This window comes from Haemaphysalis longicornis, unplaced genomic scaffold (genome assembly GCF_048455015.1).
Source record: "Haemaphysalis longicornis isolate Haplotype H1 unplaced genomic scaffold, Haemaphysalis longicornis Haplotype H1 scaffold_2, whole genome shotgun sequence".
Classification (NCBI taxonomy): Eukaryota; Metazoa; Arthropoda; class Arachnida; order Ixodida; family Ixodidae; genus Haemaphysalis; species Haemaphysalis longicornis.
Window position 1 is genome coordinate 286,734,643 of NW_027526295.1, and position 17,849 is coordinate 286,752,491.

Here is a 17,849-nt window from a genome sequence, read left to right on the forward strand (position 1 = left end):
GAAACTTGTAGCACTGCTGCTTTTTTCTTTTCCCACGGATCTCAAATATGCCATTATTTTTTCAGTTGGTCAATTAGTTCGCAAGATAAATAGCCATTTTTGGAGGAACAAGTACGCAAAACAGTGGGGCTTTTCGATTTACAGTCTCGGACTCACCGCAAACTCCTCGAGAAGCAGTCCGGTATTTGATTTTCCCATGTATCCCTACGGCTACGGGGAATCCTCGGACTACCTGTGGACTATCCACGGTGAGTCCGAGAGTGTAAATAGAAGAGCCTCAGTGTTAGCCATAAAACTGTAATCTTTATATGTTCCTATACTATGAACCTTGGTGAATGCAATAAGAGAACCGGTTTTTTTGATGCACTGCTTGGCATTAATTTTACAGCTCATTACACTTTGGTGGCACCAGTGGCAAGGAACCACTTTCAATGCCTATTTCAAACACCAAAGTGTAATGAGCTGAAAAATTACTTCCAAGCAGCGCTTCAAAAAACCAATTCTCTCACTGCATTCTCCAGGGTTCATAGTCTTGGAAAACATAAGATTACAGTTTTATGGCCAACACTGTTTTGTCCATTGTTCCTCCAAAAATGGTTAATTATCTCTAATTATCTAGGGAACTAATTGACCAACTGAAAAAATAATGGCCTATTTGAGATCAGTGGAAAAAAAGCAGCAGGAATGACAAGTTTTGCAGAGTTTACTTGAAAATTAGAAGAAGTTGTTTAAAGAGAGGTGTCCCCCCCCTCCCCCCTTTTTAAAGTAAGGAGAAGCGCAAAGGAATGAAATGCCTCCTGACCTGGTTGATGAAGAACTGGATAGAGGCGACGGGGGAGTGCTCGGTGACCGTGATGATGGGGTTGGGCACGCTGTGCGTGTGCACGGCCGGCAGCTTGCGGGTGGCCGTGGGCGGCACCGCCATGGTGGCCATGCCCCCCCCGTCCGCAGCAGGGGCGGGGGTCTCCTCAATGTGGATGCTGGGCAGGCTCTTGCCGCGCACCATCACCTCGGGAAAGAAGGCGGCTGCCGAGAATCCTGGTGACCGGGCCTGCTCCCCGTCCTCCTCGGGGTCCCGCAGCAGGCCCAGGGCCGAGCTGGGCCGCGGAGGAAGCAGCTGCGGCGGAAGCGCCACCACGGGAGGCACGGGAGGCACGGGGGCCACGGGGGCCACAGGGGGCTCGGCGGCAGTTCCCCCTCGGGCGCTGCAGCTGCCGCTGTGATTGCTCGTGGTGGTGGTGCTGCTGCTCCCGCCTGCTCCAATGTCCCCGGTGGGCCGTTGGCTCCCCCCGTCGTCGTCGTCGCGCCCCAGGCGGTCCAGGATGCGCTCGGACAGCCGCAGCCCTTCCTCGACAAACGCCCGCAGGTCGCCTCGATTCAGGCGCTTGTTCCTGCAACGGGGCCGCAACACTCGCGCACACCGGGCAGCAGCCACGTTGCCCCAAACCCCCGACAGAAGCTAGCAGCATTACGGCAGCAGTGCACGGCCCATTTCCCGGCTCCCACCGCTGCCCACGGCAAGGGAGCCAGCAACAGCTGGCAGGCTGCACGACTCACGGCTGCCGCAACACCTGACCTGCAGCCTGACAGGCAAGGAGGTGGCACGACACACGCTCAAGGAACACTAGTGGAATGTACAATTGAATAACAAGTCTCGAGGACTTTAAATTCAATGCCGATTTTGAATTCATGACTTCCATCATAACGTCAGCAAAATATTACAACGATAATATTCGCTGCCGCCCAGTTTTCTGGGAAGCAGCGAAGCGGCGGCACATGTCGCTGGCCGTCTTCCAAATATGGCATTGCTTTTGATCGTCGCCTTTTGATTTCTCACTCCTCCTGCGATGCGGGAGTGAGCAGTGGGCGGGGCGTAGGGTCAACTTTACCGACGAATACCGCTGTCCCCAAGCTAAAAATTCCAGAGAAATGTTCACAGGCATAAACTGCCCAATGTATTAATTGTAAAACATAGCTCTTCACCCAATTTTGGGAGCAGTTGAGTAGCCCTTTGATGCTTCACCCGTCATGCGTGCCCGGGCCGAAGCAACACACTGTGTTCCGCCACGGTTGGAAACGAGCTGTGACAGCGGTTCACGTTCGCGTAGACAGACTGCACGCGTGGCTCGTTCCTCCTCTTTGCTGCAGAATCTGTCCTAACAGACGAGAGATGACACCGTCAGATCGAAGCTTCAAACGTCCCATTGCCGTGCATTTTTCTAAGGAGCAAAAGGCGAACACGGTCATTGCCTTGGAGCTGCAAATGCCAACCAGAAAAAGGCACTCCAGTGTGGTGGCAGAGCCAACACATCGACAACCATCGGAGGAAATTATGGAAACCTGAGACAAACCAGCAACTTAACAAGAAACAGCGGCGCAGGACTCCATATTTGGGTACCCACCAACACACGGCTGTTCTTGCACTTGCGGCCACAAACCGTCAAGTTAGCACGCAAGGCATGGATGCCCAGGTACCAGTTTCCAAGTCATCAGTTTGGAGGATTTTAAAGGGACACTCGAGTAATCTGTAAAATTGTGAGATTGCTTGTGCGGGTTAAAGTCTGGAGTCCCTGGGTCAAGTTTCGGCCACTCTGGGTATGTTTTTGTGAATTTATTTAGCAGAAAAATCAACCTAGGAGTGCTATTCTCCTTTCTGCATCCTCCTTGCCAATTTCCAATGTCATTGCTTATGACACACTCTTTCGGGTAGCCTTGATTGCACCTACTTTGCAGCCTGTCGGCCAGTCGCCAGCGGGTCATCTCGCAGTGGAAACTGAGTCCCGACAAGAGTTGTTTCCATAAGATTGTGGCTTTATTTTGTTAGTTTGTAAAATGCGTTAAGCTCAGTAAAGTCGATAAAGTCAAAATAATTTCAGACTAGCAGATGCACAAAACATATATTGGCTTACGATGTTGGCTGACTTCGCTTCACAGGAGTTGTAAGCTGCATATGCCTGTCTAACTGTTATGCGTGTAAAAAACCTACGGCCAATTAAAGGCACGAGAAGAGTCAGCAAAGTTTCGGAGGTCCGGTCTGGGTGGGATCGGCGGGACAGCACGGCGGCAGCAGCAGACCATGTATCTCAGGCGGGAACTGCTGTTGTCACGCGACGCGAGTGCCCGCCTCTCATTCGTGATCACAACCAGGATGGCGTGATTTATGAACACCGTCGAGCTTTGTGCTCGCATGCTTTGGGGGTTCCCAAATAAACGGCTGTGCCTCGCCACTCCTGTCCACTGTGTTCTCGTATGGGTGAACCTCGCTGGGCTGCCATAGGCGCAAGGGCCCACGTGGTTGACACGGCGGGAGCTAGCGTGGTGGCCTACACCAGAGAACTGGCTCAGCCGCCCCCAAGAACCCCACATATTCCACAAACGTAATTGATGATGCTCTTCCCTCGCGATGCCACTTCCTCTCCACGGAGACTACACTGGGCATGCGACAGGAAAATGCTGAGGGTCCAGCAATGCTGCACGTTTGAAAACCGAGGCGATGTCCCTGCAGCGTATCAGCACAGGCTGGCTTTTCTAGAGTTTTGCTGGTGGGGCTCTCCCCCCTCCGCCCCCCAACAGCGCGCGTGGCTGGTGCGTACCGGCGCAGATCGGGCGAGGCGATGCTGCGCAGGGGCTGTGGCTGGGCAGGGGGCTGTGGCTGGCGCAGCTCCTGCATGCTGGTGTGGTGGCTGGGCGGGCAGTGCACCAGGGGCAGGCCGCGCAGGAACGGGCTCGGGCACGAGTCCCGCCCGGCTGCGCTGCTGCTGCCCAGGGGCCGGGGGGGCGGCGGCTGCTCCCGCTGCTTCGGTGACGGCGGTGGAGGGGGCTCCGGCCGCGGCACGGGCAGCGAGCTGCTACGTTTGCGCGGCCGCACCTCCCGCGACTGCTCCTCCGCTATGCCCCGCAGCCTGCACGAAGGAGGGTGCCACACCGCACGTCCAATGAACCGCCGCCGCCACCACACCGGGGCCGATACGCTTCGAACAGCTGCGGTGGCATCCGGAGCACCTACAGCATACTGTGTTCAACTGCAACGGCAGCATGGCTGGAATCTCGAATTGCGATGCTTCCCACAGAAAGGCGAACTGGATCTTTCCAAGCGCCCAGGACTTCAAACGGCATAGGCAGGGCATTAAGTTAAGAAAACACTGTCTTGCAGCAGACTGATTCAGCTTATGAAGCCTTTCATGGCCTCTATCTGAGAAGCAACGTAACACATTGGCTCCTTGTTACCACAGGACAGCTTCCAGAGGACTTGGACCCGGCAGCCGAGACCACCTCCAGCTCGGAATGGTTCCATTGGCAAGTTTGGCTCACAGCAACATCAGGCCACACCAGAGGAGGTATTTCCATTTGTGCATTGTTAAAAAGGAGCAAGAAACACGTGCATGAGAGGGCTACCAAGCTCACCTCATGCAGAACGTTGGCCAAGTGCCATGCCCTGGCCCTCATGTACATAGCACACGGCGACCAAAGCAAAGGGGGTCGGTTTTTGCAGCCAGGGGAGAGTTTCTCAAGCTCCTCTAAACCCATGACAAACTCAAGGCCCTCCTTACGGCTGCACACACTCACTCGAGAAAGTGGGAGTCTCTTCCTTTCCAACAAAAAGGGCAATGAGGGAGATTCCTTGAAGGGAAGCCCTTGCAAAGCGGGAAGAGGACAGGAGGGTGCGGCGGCCTCTGAGTTAGGGATCCCATCTATGCAAGGCGCTTTAACGGGCGATGATTAGCATCCCACCACAAGCACCTGGGAAAGTATTATCCCCACAAGCTATGACCACAAAGACGCTTATGTAATTAACAGGGGTGCTACAGGCCAAATAGGATTTGGAGCAATTGTTGGAGCAGGAAAATTTTGGTTTTGGAGCAGGAAACTCCAAATTTGGAGCAGTTTAATACAAACCATGTGCAAACAATTTAACACTTCAGTGGCCAAGGTCCTTCAAAAGTGACCAACGACTCCTGCCATAAGGCGTGGTATATTTGTGCCAACCAGCAAAGCAGGATTGTCTAAACGCTCAAAGTTTTACAAGATCAAACAAAGAAAGAAAAAAAGAAAGAGAATGGTCTAAAAACTATGAACGATATTTTTATTAGTACTCCGAAATGCCTTTATACATGACTAGCACTAACCTAATCGTATACCAAATAGCTCTCTCACCTGGCTACAGTAGATATAAATAAGACAAAGTTGTTCTTGCGTATGACTGGAAGCTAACTAGCAGCAGATACATGACCAGTGCAGACATTAATGCTTTGCCTTCAACATTTTTGTGTTCATTAACTATCAAAGTGTCTGGTCAAGGCTTTCGACTGCTTCCTCTATTTTCTGGAGCCTACTAAGCGTACGCCATCACTGCCGGGGCACTTGCTGCATTTACTGTGCCAGCCCGATTTTTGCACCCGCTCCTCTTGACCGCCTGCACATATACAGCGAGCTGCTGTCGTTACCGCAAGCGAAATGCACTCTGCGCCCCCGCGGTGCACTTGGCAGTCATGCGCAAGGACGTGGCGGCAGCGAACGCTACATATGGATTGTCGCCTATTAAACGCGTGCACTATGTTTGCAGCAGTACTAATAGCGAAATGCCGCACGCGCTTCTGAGCAGATAGCTGAAGAAGTTTATCGAGATTGGGTTGTCGGCGATAAACCGTATTAACGCGCTCGCCATTTGCCTTTTTCCCATGCTTAACGGTACAGGGGTCACTGTACTTGCGCCAAAGTCAAAATCATTAGTCGACCAGTCTGCATTTCAGCCAATAGTAGGTTGAAAACTGGTGCGTATTAGAGACCCTGTGTGCAAGTGAGATCTGCTACAACAAAAGAGGCAGTGCACAGTGCGCCACCAGACAGTACAGTGACAATGTCTCAATGGGGACTGGTTTATCAAACACGCCACAAGCACACAAAGCCCCAGTCTGCGCCAAAGTCCCTTCACATACTTTGTAGCGAGTTCAGTTTCAGCATAGGTACAGTGGACTAGAACAGGCATTATGAACTGCATATGAAGGGCTGTCTTCCCGACTCTTGGTGTGATTAGATAAACTGGATGACGTACAAACCCCAGGTTGCCAATGTGCCATTTATTCTCTGTTAAAATTAGCAAAACAGAAGTTTTCAACTCAATCGCGCATTATGGCGCAGCGTGGCGCAATTTGAATGAATTTTACAGTTTCGGCACAGCTTGTCTCACAAAGATGAAATTGTATCAAAATGGCGCAATTGGCACAGCTGTTGCACCCCTGGTTTAAGAGCCCAAAGAAACCATTTCTTTGCTTGCAATTCAGCTGAATTGCAAGGTATGCCAGAGGCGTGTCTTGTACAGAGGCACAACATGGCTCTTTAAACCTGGAAATCATGTAACGTAAATGGCACATCATGAGGCAGCACCTTGGCTCACCGACAGCCACTGCAAATGGGAACAGATACTAACCTTGCTTTTCTTGGTGCGTATTAGCCAATACCTCATCTGCACACCAGTTTTAAGCAGTTCAGTAATGTGCCAAATTCCACAGGTGCATCAATAGCTAGTTATACCTCTTGTCAACAGATTGCAGTCCAATACGCAAGAACTGAAATCCCAGGGTAAATTGGGGTCAACCCTGCGGAGCGTTTTGCCAAGCCGCATATTAAGAAACTTTAGCTGATCCCTGCCTATCTGCCCTCTCGTGTACCAGCGGGGCAGTGTCCCCCCTAGCAAAAATTCTGATAGAAAGTTGTATTATTCTTATACATTTTTGTATTGGGTGTATAAGAAATGTATTAGTCTTATACAAACTTGTATCAGTTTCATAACTTTCATGTATAAGATGTATTAGTCTAATACAAATCAACTTATTAGTTTGTATTAGTTTACAAATACAAATAGATCTGATAGACCACTAATAGACTTCAGAGCTATTAGTTTGTATGAGTCTAATACAAACTAATAGAGACGTATTGGTTTAAATAAAAATTACTAATACAAATGGACCCACAAAGTGCGATTTCTTACATTTTAATTTTTTTCCCGAAAATCACACGACAAAATGTTGAAATGAAGGCCCTTAAGCAATAATTTTTATTTGGTATAATATTATGAAGTGCTTTGTTCACTAGTAAATCTCCATGAATCTCAAAGCAAATTATGATGCAAAATAGGTCAACTCTTTTTTTTTTCACTTTCGCTCCAAAAAAATGTGCTGCTATCAGACATGAAGACAGCTGGGGCGGTATTCTCAAGTTTTGTCCCTTTTGAGTCCCTTTCAAAAGTGTCCCTTTTGGCGAGCCCTGATTGGCTAAAAGCAAACAACCGGAAGTGACGTAATGCAAGCACAGAGAACCTACTGCCAACGCCCCCTGCTTAACCGGAAGTACATCACGATGAAAGGGACGCAAAAGGAACGTTTTCAAAAGTGACCGATACGAGAATACCGCCCCTGATGGGAGCTACGAGTGCTGCGCCTACGAGGCCGCAAGAGCGAGAAATCTAACGAAGCCAGAAAGACTGCAACGAAGTCAAGCCAAGCCATGCCACGGTCTTCGTTGGGTAGCCAATATGGCGACAACATCAAAGTGCGGCTGGCGTGTGTGTACGTTCGGGAAGAAGACGGCTAGAAGCAAGCGACTTGTAGCGTTATTTCACATCAGACGCATGTACATCGCATCATCGAGAAGTGTTGGAGATGTGTCTAACGCCCGCATAACTTTGGCAAGTATGAACCAGGCCACAGCACAACCTATCTTGGACCCGCCACGTCGCCGATTCGGACATCTTTGCTCCTTCTGCTATGCTGCAATGCCTGACATCGAAGAAAGCGTGTGCATCACGTCAGCGAGAAGTGTTGGCGATGTGTCTAGCGCCCGCCTAACATTGACAGGTACGATGCGGTCACCACCCGACCCATCTTTTACCCGTCACCTCGCCGCTTCAGACTCCAGGGTTCGCACAGGTCCTTGAAAACCTTGAAAACCCTTAAATTTAGAAGTGTCAATTTCAAGGCCTGGAAAGTCCTGGAATTTTTAAATGGTCCTTGAAACCCCTTGATTTTTCTGCAGAGAACCAATGGACTTGTCTTTTTTAGGTGGATTTTAGGTGCTAACAAATGTAAAGAAACAGTGACAATTAAGTTTCAGTGTATTGCGTGAAATTACAAGTTTGGTGGATTTTCATTATTACGAGGCAACAATCCAATCATATGTCAGCATACAATCTAGTGAAAGCTGGCTTCTGTTCTCTATCTTGCATCTTCCATCTAGTCTGTGGACGCTTGCTCATTGCATGTGTGCTGTGCCTCATACGCTCCCGTCTGCATTTGCTCTTACGTGCAAATGGTGGACGTGTGCTTAGTTCGTCCTGCCTTGCAGCCACACTTGCAGATTTAATTCCAGCTGATGCTCTTGCTGGCAAAGCAGGCGATGCAGGCAGCATCAACCAAGTTTTGAAATCAAACAGCCTGAGCAAAACACCAAGAAAAAAGAAAACCCGGTAAATACCAACCATGAAATAAAAAATAAAGCTGGGGGAGCATTTACGAACCCGTGCCTATCTAAATGTGCACTAATGTGCTAAGGTATTGTGCAATAAAAAACTTTTGCAATTTGTTGAAAAAGTTATAAGTAGGGGTGTGCGAATATTCGAAACTTCGAATATTCGATTCGAATTTTTTGGTATTCGATTCGATTCGAACGACACTTTTATTGTTCGAAATATTCGAACCACACAAAACTAAAAAAAAATTCAGAGCGCGTCTGTATCGGTGTTTATTTACGGTGGACTCTCGATGATACGATTCTGGGGGTGCGAATTTCGGGATGATACGAATTTCCGAAAAGTCCCGGCGAAATTGCATCGTTTGCAATGGGAAAAATTTCGGCTGTTACGAACGGACCTGCGCGGCCCGGCGGAAGATACGAACGAGCCGGCGAGGCACCCGACTGCCGAACGAGCAAGTGACGGCTCTCGCTCCCCTGTTTGTCACTCTTTCTCCAGAAACGGCCGGGCTGTTGTTTTCTGCTCGCGAAAACGCTCTGCGCACGCCCAACGCGCTGACACCGCCGCGAAATCACCCCCACTCTGCACGCGGCGCGGCCGGGGGCGTCAACACGGCGTCGGCTCCAGCCGCGAAGTGGCGCGGGCGCTCGAGCGACCGCTTCTAACCGCTCTTTAAAATGCGGCTCAAGGGAGACATGAAGTTGCTTGTGCGGTAAAGGAGCTGATAATGCATGCGAAAACGGTACTATAAAACATCATCCGCGCCGCTAGTGAAAGCGCCCATAAAATATTTGCCGGGGTGCTAAGCCTAACCACCTCCGGCGGAGCCAAGCCGGCTGTCTCGATCTCATCGCAAGTAGTCAGGCTCCTCCATTCTGCCGCGCGCGCCGTGCGTCATTTTCTGAACGAGGTAGGCGCTACCGCGGGCGCGAAATCGTCGATGTGGGCGTGAAAATACAGCGCTCGCAGAGCTCAGGCGAGCGAATCGCGTGCAAAAACGCACCACGCGGTTCACGCTTGGATGTTGCGGCGTGTAGCGAGCTTGGGCACAGCGAGTGAGGAGACGAGCGCGAAGAGTCCGCGGCATCTTAGCCTGCAACCCAGCGTCCCGCCTAATTGTGGTCGTAGCGCCAAATCCTCCCCTGGCGAGCCTGGGCGGGCAAAAGTGAGTTGTAATTGCCATAGCAACGTCACCGCCATCTTGAGCTTGGAGGCGTACTAATTGTCATGGCAACACAGTGAGGAGGCGCAAAATGGGGGGGGGAGAGAGGGCTGATGCTTTCCTCCCCTCCCCCCTTCTTCCCGCCGCTCCGCTGCCGGCCCCGCGCCGCCCGCTAGGCCTCGCCTCCCTGTTCTGTGGAATCCTCCCTGTTCTGTGGCCTCACCGAGACCGGCCCGCCTCCATGCAGGCGTACGTACGCAGCTGGGACAGTAAGACGGCAGCAGAAATCGCACTTCAACACTTTATTCATGTTACGAAGATACGACCGAGCACAAACGCAACGTGCCGTGATAAGCACTGATGTTCGACACGGCATAGCATAAGTTGACATCGAACACGGCTCACGACACCGGCGCTATCGTTCAGATTAAATTCACGCTTTACGAACGAGTGTCTCACCTTTTGCTAACACGAAGCAAAATCACTTCTTGCTGCGCTTCCTCCCTGTGCATGGGGCTTATAACCGCTCTTCTGTGGTCTTCAGAACGCTGTCACGATATTTCCGCTATGCTACGACTCGCACGCGTGCCACGGCGAGCCCCGCGGCTTCTCCCGCGCACCGACGCCGCTTGCTCCGGCAGCTGCGGCGACCGTTACCCCGCTGTCGCGCATGCGCGCCTGAAGTCGCGCCGGGAAGAGGTAGAGTGGGAAAAACAGTGAGAGAAGGAGGAGTGTTTTGCTTGCCCCGCGCCGCTGCGACTTGGAGCGCGTAAATCAAAGAGGAACTAGCAAAAAGTCACCTCGGACTCGCGAAGCTTTACGTGCTCCAGAAAGGACTGCTTTGCGACACGGGGGTTAAAAAAAGCCGAAAAAATCACTAATTTCTTCACGCGAAAGTAGGAAAAGAAATAAACGAAAACTTTTTTCAGCGCTAAATTTTTTGGTCTGTGTTGGTTCATACGAATTTCGGATGATACGAATATTTGTCGCAGTCCCGCGAGATTAGTATCATCAAGATTTTCCTGTATCAGCGCGCGGCAATGTGCTCGGGCATGCCAGCTACTAGTGTCAAGTGAGCGGCTGTTTTCGGTATCTGGTAAAGTGGTGACGAGCAGGAGGTTGTCACTGCTCCCCGAACATGTCGAGCAGTTAACCTTTCTCCATGTTAACATTTAAGTGAGTGCAGACCTTAACCTGCTGTGTGCAATGGTATTGTGTAATTCCTAATTTTACTTTGTGTGATTTGTTGTGCAATAAAGTTGCAGTTTTTGTGTCTCTAGATGGTGAAAACATTAATTTTACAAAAACCAATAAGTATTCGTATTCGAAAAATATTCGAAAAATATTCGATTCGATTCGAACTTTGTTTTTATTATTCGAATTCGCTTCGAAATTAAAAAATTGATATTCGCACACCCCTAGTTATAAGTAATCCCAGATAAAACATTAGATGGGGACCTTAAAAATGTGTTTTCTGGTCCTTGAAAGTCCTTAAAAACCCTTGAATTTTTGCTTTTGAAGCCTGTACGAACCCTGGGACTCCTATGTTCATTCTCTAGGGAATGCCTCACGACGAAGAGACTCCATTCTAATCGCGTGTTGCGGAAGGGTGACTGCCGTTTTGAAGTTACATCACAATGGGAATGGTGTTCAATAGGCCATTAATGCGCTCGATGTTCACCTATGGCTGGACCATACAGGTTTGACGTGAGCTTTTTTGATTGCATGCTGCAGCTATTTTGTGCATTCGCATTATTCAGCCAGATTTCTGTCAGTGAGAGGAATTTGCCTGTGTACCCTGATAATAAAATGCGTTGCCATGTTTCACTGCTTTGTTCAAACTTGCCACTGGTTCTGATAGAACTAGTACACTCTGGTAGACCTATCCAACGTTACTAGATTATTTTCAGTTGTAAAACTGGGCGGCGCTGCCCGGAACCACCACCGATCCTTCTCTCTGTGGCACTCCAGTCGCAACCGGCTCGGTAGACGGGGCGCTCGCAGGCGGTTTCGCTTATGCTTCTCCCTTCGCGTTCCTAGTTCAGCGCTCGGCGCATACTTTTCTCGTGCGTGCGCGGGCGCGTGGGTGGGCGCACACATCTGGTAATTATTTACATTCTCGGAAGCAAATAGCTACAATAAACAGCAGACACAATGACATTTTTTTCACCGCTTGTGTTGTTCTTCCGGGTCCTTTTTTTGCCGAAGAGCAGTACTCGCAGTAGCCGGCGCATTCAGTGCCCCGGTCTCCGGCGTTTTTTGTTCGCGCGGTCGTTCTCCGTAGTGTTGAATGCGCGATGCCGTTCGAGTGGCACGTTTAGTGATTTGCCAGCGACTGTATTCCATTGATGTGGGCCTCTGCATGTGAGGCTGAGGCAGACAATGCCGACCTGCTTCGTTCCCGGGTGTACCAGCAGCAACAATTAAGAGCAACACGGACAGGCACTTCTTCTCGGCTCCCAAAGATGCGACGCTTCGCTCGCTATGGCACAAGGCCATCCCGCGTGCGGATAAGGAGCTTTCGACAAAGTCCAAAGTGTGCGACTGCCATTTTCACGTACAGGACATCGACAAATGGTACGTACACAAAATGACGTTCACTCTGAGGAATTCTCTGCGCGCGTCATCAAATCGTATTTGGTGACGCGCATGCATTTCTATTCCAGATTCCTTCAGTGAGAACGTCCCTGGAATGTGCAGGTTAAGTCGGCGCGCAAACGCGCTAAGCTACTGCAAGCACGCTGGCAAAGTTGGAGTTTGTTGTAAATGAAAAAAGAAAAACCTTGCATACATATGTATCTATTCATTACTTTTTTCTGTTAACATGCTTTGGTATTTTGTAGCCATATTCACCGCAAGCAAAAAAGATGTGGAGTTGATTTCTAAATAAAAATGCTTGCATGTTTCTATTCATTACTTACTTTGTTTCTCTTAACGTGCTTTGGTGTATTGTAGCCATGTTCACCTTAAGCAAAAAAGATGTGGAGTTGATTCTAAATAAAAAAAAAGCGTTGGATATAGTTTTCTACTTTTTGTCCGCCGTAAATTGTGTACTCAGAATTGCTGAAAAGAACTTTACGCTTATTGACATGTAAGCTGGTTTAACTTCGTCAGTTAATTAACTAAATAATTCTTTCAGTTAGAGATATTTCGCCTTTTGCAGAAATGTCACTTCTTAGTGACGTTTGGTAAAGCTAACTGTTGTCAGGGCAAAACATGGAAAAGATACTATTCTAAAAAGGACGTCGAGAAAATTAGGAAGTTTCGTCTTCGAGTGGCCTGAATTACTAGAGCCACTAAGTGACGCAGCTCCAATGCTGACCTTGCTTCTTTGGCTGGAAACAAAATGAGCGGTTTCATGATTTTTTATAAAATTCGGAAGAGTCAATCAAACTAAGCTTTAACGGAGGCTTATTCTATGCTACCAGCTCGCTGCAGACCGTTCACGCTCGTGGTTGACTGCCAGCGAGCAGCCGACGCAAGCGCGCGCAAACTACGATGCGCTTCGGCTGACCTGTTGAAGAAACCAAAGCAATGAGCCGTAACGAACGGCTTTTACGCCTTACATTAGCGATCCTGAGCAGCTACTGGAAAGTACTCCGGCCTAGATGTAGTTTGGACGCGGACAACTTGGCGGGTAGCGGGTAGTCTTTAATATTATTGCGCGCTAACGTCATGAGAAGGCCGAAGAGGCGTTGGGAGAGGCGCCGTGCGCCGTTGCACGCGACGAGCAGCGGCCGGGTAGAGCAAAATGCGGCGGTCCCGCCCTCTCGCGGCACGCCGAGAAACGGAGACGCCGGCGATGCACGGCGCATGGGGAGAGTTTTACAACTGAACCTATCTAGTAACGTTGGACCTATCAGACTAATACAATCTGATAGGCCTACCCGACTAATACACACTGATAGACCTAAAACTAATACAGACTGATATATCTAATAGACTACCGTATAAACCGGAATATACACACTTTTCCTTGCTAGAGGTGGGCGCCGCCATTTGCTTTTTCTGACCGGACGCTAGCGCCGTCTATGAAGCGGCCGCCGAAACCTCCACACTGGGCTGTTAAGTCCTCCGTTCTTTCCGTGCGTCTGCTCGGTACCCGTGCATTACCGAGTGAACCGTAGTGGTTTAGCGTTAAGTTAGCGGTTGCAGTGCTTGTGTGTGTGTGTTCTGCTTTGTTTTCATCATCTGCGGACGGATTTTAGGTCCTAATTTGCTGCCAGAGCGGAAAATGCCGACCCCGGCTGTTGCGAGCAGCAGTAGCAGTGTGGTGGTGGTGCTGGTGGTGCTCCGCAGTTCCGCGATGCAAACGCTAGTGGTATGGCACCGAATGACATAGAAATCGATATCGGGGAGTAAATACGTGTTTTCAATGCCACCGTCCTTGTTACGTTCACCGATTAGTCATGTTTACGGAAGCGCGGACTTCGAATGCGGAGCGCGCACAGCACATGTGGGTCACGGTGATCCGTGCTCGCAATGGACTTTCGACGAGGCGATTGCTACGCTGTTGACATTGCAATGTAATATATTCTTTCTTTACTAGACTTATGACGGTTACTGACGAAACGAAATTACCTGGGCGGAAAAATAACACGACCGCATAACCAGTCAAATTACTATTCGAAGGTTGAGCAGAAAGGTCGACGTTCGGGCGAGTTGGTTGATCATGATCGTGATTGACCTAACTATGCGCAGCGCATGCGGCCTGTTGCTCTGAGCCCACCTTTGTGAAACCGCTGCTTGCACCACAAATGCTTTACGCTACCAGCAGTAACTGTTTTGTAATGGCAATACTTTAGATACTGTGACAACGCAAAAGGATTAGAAGCTTTTCCTTTGACCGCATTGTGAACAGGTTGAGCTATTTTCCAAATGCAGCGTTCACGCGTATCTCGAGCTGCGTTTCCACATCGGTCTGCCTGCTTATCCTGCTATCGACCAGCAGTGTGCGATGGAGAAAGTTATCCTTTCATATCCTTTCATATCGTTTGGCAGTGTAGCCCTCATTCCCACAGCCGTTTTTCACCCCGTCACGTCACCGTCCCGTCACCGTCTTCCGTCATGGGCGCCGTTTTTCGACCGATTTTTCGCCGAAAACGGTGCGACGGTGACGGGAGGCCGAGCTCTATGTTTCCGTCACGTCAACGTGACGGGACCATGCCCCGCGCTAAACCAGCTAATCAGAAAACAAATTTTTACGGCTAAATTTCGCGAAAAGTGAGCACAAACCACTTTCTTTACTTTTCAGATTAAAAACGCTCAATTCTAGGCTAAACTGATCACTAGGCAGACGACCCTGTAATCTGACGGAAAGCTCCCGTGTAGATCCAGTCTGAACACTTCTCCGATCCGTCAACGTCGCTTTTTGTTGACGTGACGGTGCCGTGACGGAGAAGGTGACGGCTGTGTGAATGAGGGCTAATGCGTTGGCCTGAAAAAAGGTAATTAAAACGCCGTGATTATAAAGGTTAGATTAGATGAAAAGGGGATTGTTTAATGCCAATCGGCTGTAATGACCAAACAATATATGGTATTTTAAATTGACTACGAGGAACCAGAAGTTATTGTAATGTTGTATTGTATCGGCGCTCGTGAAAGATCCCCAGGTGGTCAAAATTAACCCAGAGCCATCCACTACGGCGCGCCACGTCACCCATGAAGCGTCGGGGCATTAAACACCATAATGAATCAATTAATCAATCAACCAATCAATCAATGCTGTATTGTAAAGGATAAAGTTGCTTCTAACATTTCAGGGGGTTCCGTTCCCTGTCGCAGCTTTGGTGTGATAAATGGATTTTGCTCCGTCTGCTTGCCGTCCAAGTGCACCCAACAAACGCTGGAGTTGGTCGTTGGTACAAAGTCGTTGCGATTTATCAAAGGAATCCGCCGATATCTCAACTCGGTGTGCGTTGGGAAGCGATGCAGCAAAAACACGCCGCAACCGCACTGCATTTTCTCCAGGCAGTGTCGTGCACATGCGTGCTGTCAGCGACTGTTTCTCGCTTTCTCTAGTGGTTCAATAACCCACCACCGTGCAGTGCTGACCAAGCGACGTTTGCGCCTTGAACGGCATCGCAGCATTGGCTAAAACTGTTGAAAATTCCGCAAAAACTAAGCACACGGTGCGAAATACTCCTGAACTACGCAGCGGAGCACACCGCGCCGAGCGATGTTAGCAGCCCAGCGCGCACAGGCAACGCTGGTCGGCCGCCGAGAGAACTGGTTTGAGAGTATTTTTCTCCTTTCCCGGCTGCTTATGGAAAATGGTGTATAGGTCGAGTTTTTTTTCCAAAAAAATCCGCACAAAAGTCACCCCCCGTCTTATATAGCGGTCATTGGCAGAATGTAAATCGTTGTCTGGCAACAATGTGCAAGCGTAGTCCGTCGCCAATCGCCATCACCATTCGTGTCGGACTGCTCTCTCGCTCTATCAGGCCTTTATTTGATTTCGCTTATCTCTAGTTTTTCGTCTTTTACTCGTCTATTACGCGTGCGTGCGTACATTTCTGTACGTCTCTGTTCCGAGATAAGTGGCGGCAGTCGACGCCAGTTTACCGCGGCGTTTAAGCTGACGGCGATTGAGTCACCGAGCAGAATGGGAATATGGCGGCGTAACGCCAGTTAGGCGTTTCAGAGAAAAGTGTGCGGTACTGACGGAGCCAGAAAGCTAAGCTGTGCGCGTGCAATCCCCGAAACCGATCGTTCTGTGGACGTCAAGCCAGTCAAGCGGTGCATCCCGAGTTGGAGAACAAAGTGGAGGACTTCGTCCGGGAACTTTATCCGGGAACTTCGCTCACGATCACTCCGGAGGCCATGCGCGGACCGGCTCCGCGAACTGTACAATGAGTGGATAGCCGGCGACAATAAAAATCTATACGGGCCGGTTGCAACCGTGTCAAGCTAGGTGTCCTTCGCTGGGCAGTCGCTGCCCGACGATATAATTACACGAGCGTCCAGGAAGTGCTCCATCAGCAACGCGCCTGATGGCATGGAAGATGACAGTGCGAAGCAGTCATCTTTGGACGACTCTGAGAGCTCGGACGAGTGACTTCGGCAGGCATAGTGAGTGGCAGTGATGGACGGGCGTCGAAATAAATATAGACATTGTGAGTGCGCTTCTGTGCCGAATTATTTTTTTTGTCAACTTTTCCCACCTCAAGGTAGGGGGTCGACCTATATACCGGGTCGACCTATAATCCGGTTTATACGGTAATACAGACTGATTGGTGGCAATAAGCCTATACGTGTATTGGAATTTGTATCAGAATTGCACTGGGCCCCCTGGGGAGAGAGCGCACCTGTTGAGGAGGAACTGGAGGGCCCAGTGGACGCCCTCCTCCAGCCACTGGGAGATGAAGAGGCAGCGCAGCACGGACACGTCCAGGTAGGTCGCCATGCCTCCCAGGGCCTCCTTCGACTCCGCTGCCGCCGCCTCCCGGGGGGGCCGCCTTGCAGCCAGCTCGCCCTGGAACACGCCCAAGCTTCAACCACGCAGCTGACACACTGGCGCACAATTGGCCGACATGGCGTGTCACGTGGACTCGGTAGGGCACTGGAAGAACTGGAATTTCTCTGCACGTGGCTGTGAAACACAAGTTTGATGCAAGCACTCATCACTGCCTCGTCAATGCAGGAAACCTTGCTGCACTGAGCCAATAGCTCACACAAAAATAACAAAAGCATAAAACTTTCTTTTGGTTTAGTTTAAAGCAAGGTGGCAAACTGAAAGAAATACCGGGGATCGCTTACTCGAAGCGCAATAAAACAGACTTATCAGCAGTCTAATTTTACTGATGGACTATTTCAAGCTCTAAACTCCCCTAGGCTACTAAACGCTTTCAGGAAACTTGTAAGACAGTGAATGAGACTCTCAATAAGCATGTGATAAGACTGCGAACTAGCCTGCCCCGAGCAGTCTAGTTCACAGACTTATGCTGACTTGGTAAGCCATTTCATCGTTAACAGACAACCTACATGCAATGACAAACCAGCGAAAAAGCCACCCCGCCGTCAGCTTCAAACAAGTGCCTGTTCAGCCGAGATTTGTGCCGCGGGGAGCCATGAGCCGTGGGGAGAGAAGGTGGAAAGGGTTTGGAGAACGCCACCGCTGGAAGCAGCTAGGCATACTTGATGCTGCAGCCATGGCTGCAGCCAATCGCAGTATTCTACTTTCGTTGTGCGCTGTAGGCACGTGCTTGTTTTTCTTGGGTA

General features: G+C 49.9%; 1 protein-coding gene across 2 annotated transcripts in view; it reads right to left on the reverse strand.

Moving 5' to 3' along the window:
• The window catches only part of Unc80 (unc80, NALCN channel complex subunit), a 166,239-nt gene that overhangs the window by 116,927 nt on the left and 31,463 nt on the right, over positions 1–17,849 (reverse strand). For both annotated transcript variants that reach the window (XM_077700829.1, XM_077700828.1), the window contains exons 9-11: positions 16,937–17,103; positions 3,594–3,902; positions 803–1,391 (exon numbers count right to left, since the gene is read on the reverse strand). In XM_077700829.1, coding sequence (XP_077556955.1) covers positions 803–1,391; positions 3,594–3,902; positions 16,937–17,103 — 1,065 coding nt within the window. The remainder of the gene's footprint in view (positions 1–802; positions 1,392–3,593; positions 3,903–16,936; positions 17,104–17,849) is intronic.